The sequence below is a fragment of the Mauremys reevesii genome, linkage group 11 (genome assembly GCF_016161935.1).
Source record: "Mauremys reevesii isolate NIE-2019 linkage group 11, ASM1616193v1, whole genome shotgun sequence".
Classification (NCBI taxonomy): Eukaryota; Metazoa; Chordata; order Testudines; family Geoemydidae; genus Mauremys; species Mauremys reevesii.
Genome location: NC_052633.1, coordinates 20,754,149 through 20,768,847, shown reverse-complemented (window position 1 = coordinate 20,768,847; position 14,699 = coordinate 20,754,149). Strand labels below are relative to the sequence as shown.

The 14,699-nt window shown below is 47.4% G+C and overlaps 2 protein-coding genes across 11 annotated transcripts in view; one reads left to right on the top strand and one right to left on the bottom strand.

Moving 5' to 3' along the window:
- FAM126B (family with sequence similarity 126 member B) overlaps window positions 1-3,706 on the bottom strand; it is a 94,918-nt gene extending 91,212 nt beyond the window's left edge. For 5 of the 8 annotated variants that reach the window (XR_005586432.1, XM_039495768.1, XM_039495769.1 and 2 more), the window contains exons 1-2: window positions 3,642-3,706; window positions 848-892 (exon numbers count right to left, since the gene is read on the bottom strand). The gene's annotated coding sequence lies outside the window, so the exon portion shown is untranslated. Of the gene's footprint in view, window positions 1-847; window positions 893-3,641 lie in introns of those variants that run through there. The other 3 variants (XM_039495774.1, XM_039495772.1, XM_039495771.1) reach the window with 3 other exon arrangements.
- Window positions 3,707-3,794: 88 nt separating this feature from the next.
- Window positions 3,795-13,346, top strand: NDUFB3 (NADH:ubiquinone oxidoreductase subunit B3). Of its 3 annotated transcripts, XM_039495798.1 has the most exons (4): window positions 3,795-4,010; window positions 6,578-6,692; window positions 9,424-9,559; window positions 13,066-13,346. In XM_039495798.1, the coding sequence occupies exons 3-4, from the start codon at window positions 9,426-9,428 to the stop codon at window positions 13,220-13,222; spliced, it is 291 nt and encodes a 96-aa protein (XP_039351732.1). In that variant the 5' UTR covers window positions 3,795-4,010; window positions 6,578-6,692; window positions 9,424-9,425; the 3' UTR covers window positions 13,223-13,346. The 3 variants fall into 3 exon arrangements, with proteins under 3 accessions (XP_039351732.1, XP_039351731.1, XP_039351730.1); XM_039495797.1 differs by lacking the exon at window positions 6,578-6,692 and having other exon boundaries at window positions 3,801-4,010; XM_039495796.1 differs by lacking the exons at window positions 3,795-4,010; window positions 6,578-6,692 and adding an exon at window positions 6,958-7,000.
- The last annotated feature ends 1,353 nt before the right edge of the window (window positions 13,347-14,699 follow it).

Here is a 14,699-nt window from a genome sequence, read left to right as displayed (position 1 = left end):
CTCCCTGAGGGAAACATCAATCTTCAGCAGTAATGAACCTCAGGCAAGTCCCCAACAACGTTCACTAGCCACAATAGGAAGGGAAGCATTTCACAGGTAGAGATAAATGAACCTCTTTTTATGTACTCAAAACCTTCATGAAAAACCCAACCAAAGAAAGCAAACATGTTTGCCTCCCCCCACTCTGACACTGCATCCACAGTACAAAGATCTTACAGATCTTATATCAGTGAAAAATATTAACCTCTGAAACCAGATAGAGATGGTCTAGATTAATCCGTTGGCTTTCTACCCAGAACAGTTTCACTATTAATAATATGATAATGGAATTCCTACTAAAACTCCAGTCTTCACCCTCTACTTGAGCATCTTAATAACAAAAGCAAAATTTGAAATCCCAAAAGAAATAACATTTACATACTAACAGAAGATTCTTCTAAGTAAGCCCACCTTAAAATTGGTCGGTCTCATGCTACAGACCCAGGCTTATGCCCATACAAAGCAAAATATGGTAAATCATTTCAACATGTGTACACTGCCCCAAAAAATGGCATTATAGCAAAATCTACAATTAAGTAATGATTACACTGTTTACGTTACTTCTCAGATTAGAACAAAAAGCAAGGACTACACACTCAATCATGAAGGGAAAAACAATTTGCACTAACCAGGTGCAAATATAATTAACTCTTGAAAATGGCACACAAAGGTTGCCATTATGAGTCTTCTTACTACAGTCCTGTTAATCGTTCTCTTCACACATTCCCTAGTGGCAATCAGCTAAGGGAATAAAACAGTAATTACATTAGCAAATCTCTGCCCAAAGAAATGCCAAACTTCCATTTACCTTTTACTGTAGATTCCAGAATTCCACAACGTTTCCCAACTCTTCCTGAGAAAACAAATATTTGAGGGTATATTGAGACCCAATAATCCAATCTATCACTTAAGAAAAAGCTGTTCTCTCTCTAGATTGGAGTACCAGCACAATTACCATACGTTTTTCTCTCTGACTATATGCGTGTGTATAGTGTGTGCATGAAGAGGGTATCTCCATAGAGATCTGTATGGTGCAGACCTCCTTCCCACTCTGCATCGCTCTTTCTGTAGGAGAGTGTCAGTGTGTATGAGTATAACAGAGAGGTTACATAACCATTAGATACAGAAATGTCTCTATCATTAGGCTCATGTACTTGTCTTGCCAAATACTATGCTTTCCTCGCAACTATTGCTGCATGTCTTGATATCAGGGTTCCTGAGGTAGATCCCTGTCTCTTTTGGGGACTGTGAAGTCAGTCAAGAGAGAGCTCCAGAGGAGAAAAGTGTCTGTAAGGAGGAAGGTCTCTGAGTGTCATGGGAAGGGGGGTCTATGAGTGGCAAGGGAAGGGATCCCCGAGTGCCACGGTGAGAGGTCTGGGGGGGCAGGGGTCCCCGAGTGCCAGGGGAACAGTCTATGCGGGAAAAGGGAAGGGGTCCCCGAGTGCCACTGTGAAAGGTCTAGGGGGGGAGGCGGGCAGGGGTCCCCGAGTGCCGGGGAGCAGGTCTATGGGGGCAGGGTAAGGGATCCCTGAGTGCCGGGGAATAGGTCTATGGGGGCAGGGTAAGGGATCCCTGAGTGTCGGGGAGGCGGGCAGGGGTCCCTGAGTGCCGGGGAACAGGTCTGGGGAGGCGGGCAGGGGTCCCCGAGTGCCGGGGAACAGGTCTTGGGGGCGGCGGGCAGGGGTCCCCGAGTGCCGGGGGAACAGGTCTAGGGGAGGCGGGCAGGGGTCCCCGAGTGCCGGGGAACAGGTCTGGGGAGGCGGGCAGGGGTCCCCGAGTGCCGGGGAACAGGTCTGGGGGAGGCGGGCAGGGGTCCCCGAGTGCCGGGGAACAGGTCTGGGGGAGGCGGGCAGGGGTCCCCGAGTGCCGGGGAACAGGTCTGGGGAGGCGGGCAGGGGTCCCCGAGTGCCGGGGAACAGGTCTGGGGGAGGCGGGCAGGGGTCCCCGAGTGCCGGGGAACAGGTCTGGGGAGGCGGGCAGGGGTCCCCGAGTGCCGGGGAACAGGTCTGGGGCAGGGTAAGGGGAGTGCCGGGGAACAGGTCTAGGGGAGGCGGGTAGGGGTCCCCGAGTGCCGGGGAACAGGTCTAGGGGGCAGGGCAGGGGTCCCCGAGTGCCGGGGAACAGGTCTAGGGGAGGCGGGCAGGGGTCCCCGAGTGCCGGGGAACAGGTCTAGGGGAGGCGGGCAGGGGTCCCCGAGTGCCGGGGAACAGGTCTAGGGGAGGCGGGCAGGGGTCCCCGAGTGCCGGGGGAACAGGTCTAGGGGGGAGGCGGGCAGGGGTCCCCGAGTGCCGGGGGAACAGGTCTAGGGGGGAGGCGGGCAGGGGTCCCCGAGTGCCGGGGAACAGGTCTGGGGAGGCGGGCAGGGGTCCCCGAGTGCCGGGGAACAGGTCTAGGGGAGGCGGGCAGGGGTCCCCGAGTGCCGGGGAACAGGTCTGGGGAGGCGGGCAGGGGTCCCCGAGTGCCGGGGAACAGGTCTAGGGGAGGCGGGCAGGGGTCCCCGAGTGCCGGGGGAACAGGTCTAGGGGAGGCGGGCAGGGGTCCCCGAGTGCGGGGGGAACAGGTCTAGGGGAGGCGGGCAGGGGTCCCCGAGTGCCGGGGAACAGGTCTAGGGGAGGCGGGCAGGGGTCCCCGAGTGCCGGGGAACAGGTCTAGGTGGGAGGCGGGCAGGGGTCCCCGAGTGCCGGGGAACAGGTCTAGGGGAGGCGGGCAGGGGTCCCGAGTGCCGGGGAACAGGTCTAGGGGCAGGGTAAGGGCTCCCGAGTGCCGGGAACAGGTCTGGGGGCAGGGTAAGGGCTCCCGAGTGCCGGGAACAGGTCTGGGGGCAGGGCAGGGCTCCCGAGTGCCGGGGAACAGGTCTGGGGGCAGGGTAAGGGCTCCCGAGTGCCGGGAACAGGTCTGGGGGCAGGGTAGGGCTCCCGAGTGCCGGGGAACACTGTTGGTCTGGGGGCAGGGTAAGGGCTCCCGAGTGCCGGGAACAGGTCTGGGGGCAGGGTAAGGGCTCCCGAGTGCCGGGGAACACTGTTGGTCTGGGGGCAGGGTAAGGGCTCCCCGAGTGCCGGGGAACACTGTTGGTCTGGGGGGGCAGGGTAAGGGCTCCCCGAGTGCCGGGGAACACTGTTGGTCTGGGGGCAGGGTAAGGGATCCCCGAGTGCCGGGGAACAGGTCTATGGGGGGGAGGCGGGCAGGGTAAGGGCTCCCCGAGTGCCGGGGAACAGGTCTATGGGGGGGAGGCGGGCAGGGGAAGGGCTCCCCGAGTGCCGGGGAACAGGTCTAGGGGGGGGAGGCGGGCAGGGCTCCCGGGGGCCGGGGAACAGGTCTGGGGCGGGCAGGGTAAGGGGTCCGCGAGTGCCACGGGGAGGGTCTACACGGAGTCGGGGGAAGGGTCTAGGCGGGCGGCGGTCCCGAGTGCCATGGCAGGTGCCAGCCCGGGGGGGGGGGGTGTCTCAGCTGCCCTCGCACCTGTGCGGACAATGGGGCCCGCAGCCCGCCCGGTGCCCAGCGCGCCCCCGGGAGGCTCAAGGTCTGACCTCCCCCGGCCCCGCACCACGGCTCCAGCGAGGAGCGCAGCGGCCACCCCGCTCCCTGCCCGCTGCCCGCGGTACCTGCCGCCCCCTCTCCCCGTCCCCTTCCTGCCTCCTCTGCGGCCAGCCCTGCAGCGCAACAACGCGCCCGGCCATTGGGCCGCTCCCTCCCCCAACAAGCGCCGCGCTCATTGGCTGTCTCCGGCCCCCCCCGTGCTCCCGCCCAGCCTCGTGGCTGGGAACCCGGGACTCGCCTCCGAGAGCGGCGGCTGCGGCTCCGACGAAACGGGGCGGGGCCTCAGCGCCGGCTCGGAGCGACCGAGAGCGGGGCAGGAAAAGCGCCCGGAACCTGCGCGCCCGGCGGCGTCCCCCGTCGGAGCTAGTGCGAGACGGCGACTTCCGCTTCCGGGGCCGGCGCGTCTGGACGGAGCGGGGTAGCGGAGCGGCCAGGTAGCGGGGAGGCCCGGGGGGGGGCAGCGGGGCCGGTTCCCCGGTCCCTGGGCCAGGGCACCCGGCGTTACCTCCCCCTCCCCCGCCCCCGCGAGCGGCTGGGGCACAGACTCGTAGGCCTGGAAGAAACCTCGAGGCTGGAGCGGTCGCCCAGTGCCCTGCGCCCCCGGCAGGGCCGAGTCTCAGCCAGGCCGCCCCCGCAGGGAGAACACAACCCCCCTAGGCCATTCAGTGCTGAGCCACCCGGACAGTGACTGTCCAGCCTAAACCGCCCCTGCTGCAGCTTAAGCCCATGGCTTCTGGGCCTAGCCTCAGAGGTTAAGAAGAACAATGCTCCTCCCTCCGCCTTGTTACAGCTTTTTATATACTTAGAAACTGTTACGTCCCCTCTCAGTCTTCTCTTTTCCAAACTAAACAAACCCAGTTTTTAATCTTCCCTCATAGTTCATGTTTTCTAGACCTTTAATCATTTTTTGTTGCTCTTCTCCAGACTTTCTCCAGTTTGTTCACATCTTTCCTGAAATGTGGCTCCCAGAACTGGACACAATACTCCAGTTGAGGCCTAATCAGCGCAGAGTAGAGCAGAGGAATTAGTTCTCATACCTTGCTCACAATACTCCTGCTAATACAGCCTAGATTTTTTTTTCAACAGTGTTACACTGTTGACTCATATTTAACTTGTGATTCACAATGACCTTTTTATGACCTCCAACCTTTTTATGCTCAAGATCCCTTTTTGAATTTAAGTGCAACCTAGGATCTACCCATCCTCTTTCCCAAGGCCCCATCCTGCTCACTTCATCCTCCCTCCCTCCATTGCTCGCTATCCCCCACCCTCTCTCACTTTCACTGGGATGGGGCAGGGGGTTGGGGTTTGGGAGGGGGTGTAGGCTCTGGTCTGGGGCCAAGGGGTTTGGAGTGTAGGAGGGAGCTCTGGGCTGAGCCTGGGGCAGAGTGTTGGGATGCAGGAGAGGGTGCAGGCTCTAGGAGGCAGTTGGGTGCAGGAGGGGGCTCCAGGCTGGGACAAGTGTTGGGGAGCAGGAGGGGATATGGGGTGCTAGCTCCAGGAGGAGGCTCAGGGTGCAGGCTCCTGCTGGGCAGCACTTACCTCGGGCGGTTCCTGGTTGATGGTGCAGCAGGGCTAAGGCAGATTCCCTGCCTGCCCCAGCCACACCTGGAAGCAGCCATCATGTCCCTGTGGCCCCTGAGCGGGGCACATGGCTCTGTGCACAGCCCCCCTCTGCAGGCGCCCTCCTGCAGCTCCCGTTGGCTGCAGTTCCCCGTTCCTGGCCAATGGCAGCTGCAGGGGCAGTGCTTGTGGGCAGGAGCAGCATGCGGAAACCCCAGGGAGCCTGCCTTAGCCCTGCTGGGCCATGGGACTTTTAGCAGCCGAACAGCGCGATTGACTGGCAAAGGCTCCAGAATCAGTCAGTCAATTGTGATCTATGGTTGGTGACCACTGCCTTAGACAGTCATTTCTCATTTTGTATGTGTGCAATTGATAGTTCTTTCCTAAGTGGAGTTCTTTGCATTTGTCCTTATTGAATTTCATCGTATTTACTTCAGACAATTTCTCCAGTTTGTCCAGATCATTTTCAGTTTTAATCCTATTCTCCTAAACACTTGCAACCCCTTCCAGCTTGGCATCCTGTGTTACTTAACCCTCTCCAACCCATGTGCTCTTCCTCTCCCCAGCCCTCCCGCTTCCACCATCCCCACCGCTGTCCCTGGGAATGGGCATCCTGTGTTACCTAAGTCTCCCCTAGTGCTCTTCCTCCTCCCAGTCCCCCCCCCCGTGTGCCCCTTCCCACTTTGCCACCTTCACCTGATTCCCCAGCCCATACCCAACTTTGCATTTTTGTAATTTATTTACATTTCAGTGACTAGGGGATTTTTTTAATCACATAGCCTCTTCTGACCTTGATTTTCTGCTAGGGCTATAAAAATAAACCAACACAGAAATAAATGACCTTTATAGTGGGTGGGAGGCAGTGCAGCCTGGGTAGGGCAAGCACTGGGAGCCAGGAAACCTGGGCTCTGCCACTGAACTGCTGTGTAATGCTGTGCAAGTGTCTTTGTGCTTGAAGATTTATGTATGAAAAATGTTGTATAAGTATTTAAACTTTACTCTTTGGAGGCACTGTTCATTGGCCACTGGCTTTGTGCTGTCAACCACATGAAAAGTGTACAAATAGCCTATGTGTGTTTGTCTTGGTGCTTTGTTGCTATTGAAGAATAGCTCACTGAAGGTTAGATGTGATACACTGTATAACTTTTCCCAATTTTTTTTAGTACATCTTCCCTCTAGGAAAAATGGTTCCTAGTAGAAGGATAACTGGGAAAGGGTTATACAAATCTCTTCTTTACTATTTTGATGGGAAAATATATATAGTTATTTCCATCTTTAATTCTCTCATGCTTTCCTACTCTTTGGCCACCACCTCCCTCTGGTCCCCCAGAAGTCTTTGAGGCCCTTTCAATCACCTATTTTTAACACCACTATGATCAGCTAACTTCTGTTAAAAACTAGGAATACTGAATCATTTTTAATTTACTTTTTCCAACAGAATGTGTTGAGATGTCGAAGTCACAAACTCCTGCTGATAGGACAGCGTAATGTTTTTTTAAGAGAGGACACTTAAGTGTCACTTTTTCTCCTCCAGCCCTTCTTTCTTTCACTCAATAGGTATCTGTCTACACCTTCCCCCCCCAAATTGCCTTCATTAATTATTATTTTTTATTTATAAAAGAGTCCATCCAAAGCTCTAGGTACTCGTACAACAATTTAAAACTCAGAACATTCCCTGGTATCAGGAAATAACTATCTTTGTCTCCACCCTCATCAACTTGTCCTCTGCTTGTTTAGGGGCCATTGATGTTGCTCCATTGACTTCAGCAGAGCTATGCAATCTTATATCAGCTAAGGATCTGGCCCTGTGGTCTGTCTTTTTGTTTTTCAGTGATGAGGAGCCAAATCAGCTCCATTGGGGGTTGGTACACAGCTATGACACTATCTAGTCCAAACAGTTAATTAGAATATGGGTTTGGAGACCCAATGTCCCTAATTAGATTGACAGAAACACTGTTTTTGTAGGCGTCATGTGAGATGAATAATTTTAAAATGTTGTTAATAAATATTAACACAATTAGTGATGTTAATTTATCTAACTTGGTGATTTCCAAACTGGTCTGCTGTCCACTTGCCAAGAGCCGTGGAGAGGACGCTGGTCATATGGAGGAATTTAGACTAGACGATCAAAGTGGTTCCTTCTAGCCTTAAAAATCTGTGACTTAAGTCAGGGCTTAAACACTTGCATAGTTTGATTACATTGAGTCTGCTTAGTCTGATCAAATTCATTAAGAACAAGATGTCATTTATTATTTATTTTTGGTTTATAATACATAAAAAAAGCTGTCTCATGCTTCGGACATCTTTGATGTTTCTTTACAATGCATACAATAGAGAATAATGTATCTGATTCCCACCATATATGCAAAAGTATTAAAGTACTCCCCTGCCCCAGATACCAGCTGTCCAACTTCACTTTCCCAAAAGTTTGAGTTTAAAAAAATGAAGTTTGCAATATACCACAAAGGTCAACAAACTTGAGTTATTTCAGCCCAGAGAAGGAGAGTGAGATCCAAATATGAGGGGCCCACATATACCTTTGCTGATGTCCGTGGTAACAGTATTGCTCAGGAAGAGAGACGATCTTTTAAAAAAGCAAGTTACAGGCTGTCCTAACTGGCATACAGATTTCAATACATACCAATTTAAAAAAAAAATATATTTGACATACTTCTAAAAATGGCTGTAGCTGTGTACAATAAGACAATTGAGAACAGAGTGCAATGTTTCATACATTCTGAAATGTACACCTTGTCTCTCAACATAATTAGTTACGTTTCAAAATATTCATTTGAGTTGAATGTACTATATAATAAGTAGAGCTGGTTGGGAATTCTCTGACAGAACACTTCCATTGGAAGATGCTGATTTGTCAAAACCGAAACTTTGCAGAAACGTTGGATTTGAATTGCACTTTTGTTGGGAAGGTGTCTCAGGTGGAGATGGAACCCAAAAGGGGGCGGAAGGGGGAAGAGAGTTTGTGTACATGCTTGCACACGCCTCTCTCCCCCTCTCATTTTCACCAGAAATTCCAAGTATTTTAACGCACAATTTGAAAGGAGTTGTGACTAACCAGGTTTATTAGGGTACAGTTGATGCAGAACTAAGCCATAGTAGCATTACATTAGGGCAGTGGTCCCCAACCTTTTTGGCTGGCGGGCACCAGCCGAAGGACCACTGCGGCGGTGGAGAACCCGCCAAAATGCCGCTGAATTTCGGCGGCGACGCCTCTCAATGACGTCACTTGCGACATCATCGAGAGACGTCCCTGCCGAAATTCGGGAGTGACGTCAAGCGGCGTCATTGAGAGGCGTCCCCACCAAAATGTTGCTGCGGCATTTTGGCGGGTGCCCTCCTGGGGGCCAGGACACGGGCGCATTAAGATGCCCCCACGGGCACTGCGTTGGGGACCTCTGCATTAGAGTATTAAAAGAGTGTCTCCTAAAATGGTAAATTGTGTCTTCCTTCATCCAGTATGAGATTTTTTGAAACCACAAGAGTATTTTAAAATTTAAATTATTCAAATAAGAGATGTAATGGATCAGTGCTCAGAAAAAATGGTAATGTAATTTCTTAAATGGTAAAAAGATTTCCAACATGAAATATTTCAATCAAAAATGTTAGAAATGTTTATACTAGACAGCGTTGTTGAAAACACATTAGCATCTGTGAAAGGATCACAATGATATTACAATATCAAATTTGGATAAACTGTCATCTCCAGTGTCCTGCAGTGTTTGCTTTTATATATTTAAATCATATGTAAATCCTTCCCATCTCCCTGGGCAACGTCTTTAATGTATTCAGCTGTGTATCTGAAAATCCACATAGTGATAGTGTCTTTGAGTAGAAACTAGCATTGTTCTGTAAAGGAGATAATGCTAGTGTTAATAAATTCCCTTACAATGATTATCAGAGAAGGATGTTGCCTTTTGGTTCACTAGCTGTCACTGGAGTTAAGTGAACTGAACAGCTAGCACTCCAGGCAGATTGGTCAAGTACTGCTAATCAGAAATGATTTACCAAAACTAGTATAGCATAGCTAATCACAGCATGAAGGATCTCTGCATTATTATTATTAGAACTATTAATAAAACATCTATTTTTATTCTGAAGATTACTGTTTACAACACTGCGTCAGTGCAGTACAATGGTGTTAGAAATCACTATCCATCTCCTCCCCAATTTCTGAAAGAGAACGTCAATCTTAGGAAGTTCAAACAAAAGTAAATTGTGCACCTTGAAAGAGCATGGCCTTTTTTTTTTTTTAACCTTTTCCTGCAGACATGGGGCATGGACATGAACATGGTCATGGGAAAATGGAATTCCCTGACTATAGACAATGGAAGATAGAGGGTACTCCGCTAAAGGATGTCCAAGAAAGACTGGCTAGGCGGGGTCTTAGAGATCCATGGCTTCGGTAAGTGAGAGAATGCATCATTCAGATATATAGCTACATGCGCGCGCACTTCCTGTAACCTTGTGATGTAGTCATTGTGGATGGTTCTTTTTTAGCAAAAGAGCTGGAAAAACACCTAGACTGCATCAGTTAGCACATAAAAAAATGTAGTCAAAGTTCATTTTTTGTGTAGAGGTTACTAGTATTGCATTACCCTCAGAGCCGCCTCACATTGTAAAGTTCAGCCATGCTTTGTGATGTTTTATAATGAGATGAAGGTGTATCCTTTTGGATTTTCTGCAGAATGGAGAGGTGCTCTTTACCTTTAGCCTGAGCTATCCCACAAATACTTAAATTGGGCGGTTCCATGTTCTTGGCCTTGGTTCACCAAGGCATTGAAGCAATGCTTGAATTTAAGCATGTGAGTAATCCTGTCCCTATTCAGCAAAGCACTTAAGCATGGTCTTAAATCTCATTGATTTCAATGGAACTTCAGTACAGTATGTGCTTAAATGCTTTGCTGAATAGGGACAGGATTACTTGGGTGCTTATAGACAAGAATGTGATTAAGTGTTTTGCTGATGTCGAAGAAAAACTTAGTTCTCGCTTTTTGTTTGGGTGCAGCAAAATTAAATACTTTATTATTTCTCCAGTAATTACAATGGAGGGAGAGAGTGCCATAGGACACAGGGTCCTGGACAGGTCTCTCAACTGGTAAACAATTACATCAAGCCTTTATACCTTTGTTTCAGACAATTTCTAGCAATCATGGAGACAGTAAAAAGCAACAAATACATTTTGTTTATACATAGCAGAAAGGAGTGAGACAATAAGATAAGCCTAACAAAAAGCAAGCCTGCATTTTGGTTAGTGATTGCAAGGTCGTAATAACTTTGTACACAGTTCTTGTCCTGTCGCCTCGCACTATCTTTGCTCCTACAAGTCTCACGTCATTAGGGTTACAGCATGGCCTGACTCTTGCTAACTAACATTCATTAAGATCTCTTCAAACCTTGTTAATTATTTACTGGCTTCCACACTGAATTGGGGCCTTTAATCGAAGTTTTGAACTGTAGTAGCAGATGGCTTGGGGTTTCATTCTACTTTGTTCTACGTTTGCTAAGCAGTTCATGAAAATCATATAGAAAACTGTTAAGGTGAATCAAGTCATGGAAGACCTGATCTTAGTCCCCTGAACTGGGGCGGTATCTTACTCCCTAGAGCTATTGTATGTTGTTTAGCTGTAGAGACAGGGCTTTGACCTGAGTCACAACGGGGAGAAATATATAACATTCTCCTTTACCATTCTTCAGCCTTTGGGAATGAAAAGTGTCAGGCTTCATGCTCCATTGTCCCATTCTACGGGAAGACAAAAGCCCTACATTAGCTATTCCATAGTCCTACAGGGAAATCGTCATACCTGCTTCCTCCAATACTCTTATGCAGTTTTTACCATGTTTTTAAAGCAAACTGTTGGATGGATATTGCTGTATCACCTCTTGTTATGACCTATTGGGGGTGGGTTTTGGTGGATTGAGTAATCCTTTATTTCCTTTTATTTGTTCAGGAGATAGTGTAAGAGTATTACATAGTTTCTAACTTTAATTACTATATTTTAATGTTACCTGGAGTTGTTTTACCAGATATTAACTCTCTACAGTTATCAGCTGTCTCTGAACCCTACTTTCTAAGTCTCTGACATTCAGTTTTTTATTCTTGCTTTATTTCTTGTAAGTTCAAGCTTATAAAATTCACTCTAGTTAAATAGTTAATTTTATCTGGAGCACAATAAAATCTCTTTTCTGCAGGAGTCCGGTTTACTACCACAAGAAAATGGCCATACTCCAACACATTCTTCCAAAGTGCTGCATAAATAGCCAGTAAATTAATCCCACACCCTCTCCTGCACATGTTTCCTAAGTATATGGCCCTGAAACTGCTCCAAAATATTGTGTAGGGCTGAGAAAAACTCGTACTGTTTATTCCCTTTCCTAGCTGAAAAATTGCTGTGTTTCTCAGAACATTGGTTTGCATTGGGAAAAAAAAAGTCAATATTCAACAAATCCAGTAAACAACTCTAAGGGACAAAGTGCAAAATCTCTTAGTAGATTGAAGTATTGGACCTCTCCTGCATATCTTTGCCTAATGCAGAATTATGTATAAAGTAATGCTTAAATCCCACACTGAGACAAGCCTCCAGTACTAGTTTCATAGCAATCTCTTTAGTGAAGACATGATAGAAGTATCAAGATCTGTTTACTACGTTTATTAATGTAGTCCTTCTGAAGAATATCTTGTACTAAGAATCCTAAAGTAGTAAAACCCCTCTGAGCTTTTTTTCTTTTTGTTGGTATTGGTACCTGTCAAAAGGCTGGGAAATCTAAGACCAGTGTAGCCTAATTTATTTACATACAGCTTCTATGTAGATTTAGCCCTGGTGAACAAATACAGATTTACAGCCCCGAAGACTGAAATTCTTTATCCACGAAGTAGGTACACAGTACTAGCACCTACAGAACAAGTCTCCCATCCAGTGCCTTAACCCTTAGCTAGAGGGACCACCTACAGGGTAGATGAGTGACTACAGACCATTCAGTCCTTGACAATTCTGCTGAGACTCTCATCAAAACTATCAGTATCAAGTGCGGTGACAGTGGTTCAAGCTTATCCTCTGGTAGATTGTTTTTTCCTTAGCTATGTCTCTGTGTCCTCTGCAGATATGATAGTGGAATTGAGAGCTTTGTTTCTGGAACAGACTATATTATTTGTGCTGGACTTAATATTTCATGTGGATCTGATAAGTCTAAGTACTTTATGACTGAAATGGTAGTAACAGCTGTTGTTCACATGCATGCTCAGTGAGGTAAAGGCTTGCATAAGACAAAATGTTATGGTCTTTAGACAAAAAGATAGAAAAAAAGAAATTCTGTCTTTTTAAACAGCACAGAAAGGTCTGTTCAAACTATGCTGAGTGTTAACTTCACCAGTAAGACTCAAGCAGGGAAATGTCTAATGCTTCACAATTAGATGGTAAGCTCTTTGGGTCAGGGAGCACCTAGCACAATGGGTCCTGGATGTTAAAGTAATACAAATTATGATAATTACACCTGCCTCGTTCAAAAGTGGCACAGGAGCACTTGCTTCATTCACTCCATATCTTGTATATAAACGACTTGTGGGTTCTGTTTTTCCAGCATACAGGAAGTAAGTAGGACACAGTAACAGAAGATGCTACAGATGTATAACTAAAGTTGCAGAAAAAAATATTTTCTTACTGAAAATGTTTTATGTGATCATGTAATATGGTAATTAAAGGTTGGCATAACAAACATGCATAAGGGGGCATAGTTAACTTCATAGTATTTCCTGATATTTGAGTGCTTTAACTATGGAAACCTTACATTTTCAATGCATAGCTTTTTGGAATATGTTTTTTAACTTTTGCATATAAATACATTTGTGTTGGCATATGAAATCAGAGTGGGTCTTCTAACTTTGTTCTATTGGTCGGTTTTGTTTTTTCCTAGCAATGAAGCATGGAGATATATGGGTGGCTTTGCAAAACCTGTCACTGTTAAGGATGTTCTCACCAAAGGTTTCAAGTGGGGATTCGTAGCCTTTGTGGTAGCACTTGGGATCGAGTACACACTGTTTCCTCCGAAGAAAAATGGAGGACATCACTGAAAATGGAATAGTAGAACTTCTCAAAGTCATTTACACAGTTCTAAATTAAAACATGTTGTACAATAGCTTACTGATTTTGTTGCACGTGTAAAGATGCCTATTAAAATTTCTCATTGGCAAGAGATGTCTCTGTGGCTTTGTCATCTTTTCTTGGGGAAAAAAAAATAAAACTTTCCAATGATGCTCCCAAATCTAAACCTGACTTGATTCATGGAAAAACAAGATCTGCATGAGATGGTACACCTCTACCTCGATATAACACTGTCCTTGGGAGCCAAAAAATCTTACTGCGTTATAGGTGAAACCGTGTTATATCAAACTTGCTTTGATCCCCCGGAGTGCGCAGCCCTGCCCCTCCCCCCCCCCCAGGGCACTGCTTTACCGCGTTATATCTGAATTTGTGCTATATCAGGGTAGCACTGTATGTACCATCTATTGAACTAATGAGGAAAACAATATTGGTACTCTTCCAAGCTCTGCTAACTTGAAACTCCAAAAGAAGACGTTACTTGTACTGTATTGTGCAGCTCTTCACAATACTATCACCCCTCCTTTCTTGCAAGCTTTGATCAGCTGTGAAATAGTGAACAGATCAACAGTTAACTAACACTAGCTGTCAGCCATAACTCCATACAGTGAATTGGTGCTGCCCTCAGAGGTGTTGCTCCAGGCTGTCTGCTGACTTAGGCTGACATCACAGTTGCTTCATACTTTTAAGGTTATCTGTGCAAACAAATCGCTAAAGACTTTTTTTTTAATGCCAACTTAGATTATGGAGCATATGTAATTTCTAAAAACATCTTATTAACTGATGACATAGGGCTCTTCTTCACTTCAGCAGTTAGTTTGTTAGTATACTTGAGTTCCTGCCTTTGAGCTAGTCTTGCTCACTGTAAAATGACACTTGATCTACATAGAGCGATTGGCTTAGCAGTAGATGAGTTGTTGTAACTCAGCTGCTGCATTCTCCAGTGTCAGCAGCAGTGTATCTTAACCACCCCCCCCACACACACACCCCATTCAGCTAGTTTAAGCTTAAAGTACCACAAATGAGATAGAGATCTTGGTGTGACTGAGAGTTGGGTTTGGGGGCAAAACTTGAGCTATAACTTGGAGTTAACAATGCAGGGTGAGATAATGTTCTCATTTCAATATGTATTCAGAAGCTGGTATCCAAATTTAGAAAAAACTTTGTATCTACAGCTCAAGCATCTCCATTATTTGAGTAGCTAGAAATTATTTTACATCATTCATAAGAACATAAGAAAGGCCGTACCGGGTCAGACCAAAGGTCCATCTAGCCCAGTATCTGTCTACCGACAGTGGCCAATGCCAGGTGCCCCTGAGGGAGTGAACCTAACAGGCAATGATCAAGTGATCTCTCTCCTGCCATCCATCTCCATCCTCTGACGAACAGAGGCTCGGGACACCATTCTTACCCATCCTGGCTAATAGCCATTTATGGACTTAGCCACCA

Excerpts from the sequence above, each read along its gene's own strand:
- NDUFB3 (XM_039495796.1), top strand. The coding sequence starts at position 6,973 with ATGAGGAGCCAAATCAGCTCCATTGGGG. Across the intron at positions 7,001-9,423 it reads CCAAATCAGCTCCATTGGGG|ACATGGGGCATGGACATGAA; the intron begins GTTGGTACACAG and ends CTTTTCCTGCAG. Across the intron at positions 9,560-13,065 it reads CTTAGAGATCCATGGCTTCG|CAATGAAGCATGGAGATATA; the intron begins GTAAGTGAGAGA and ends GTTTTTTCCTAG.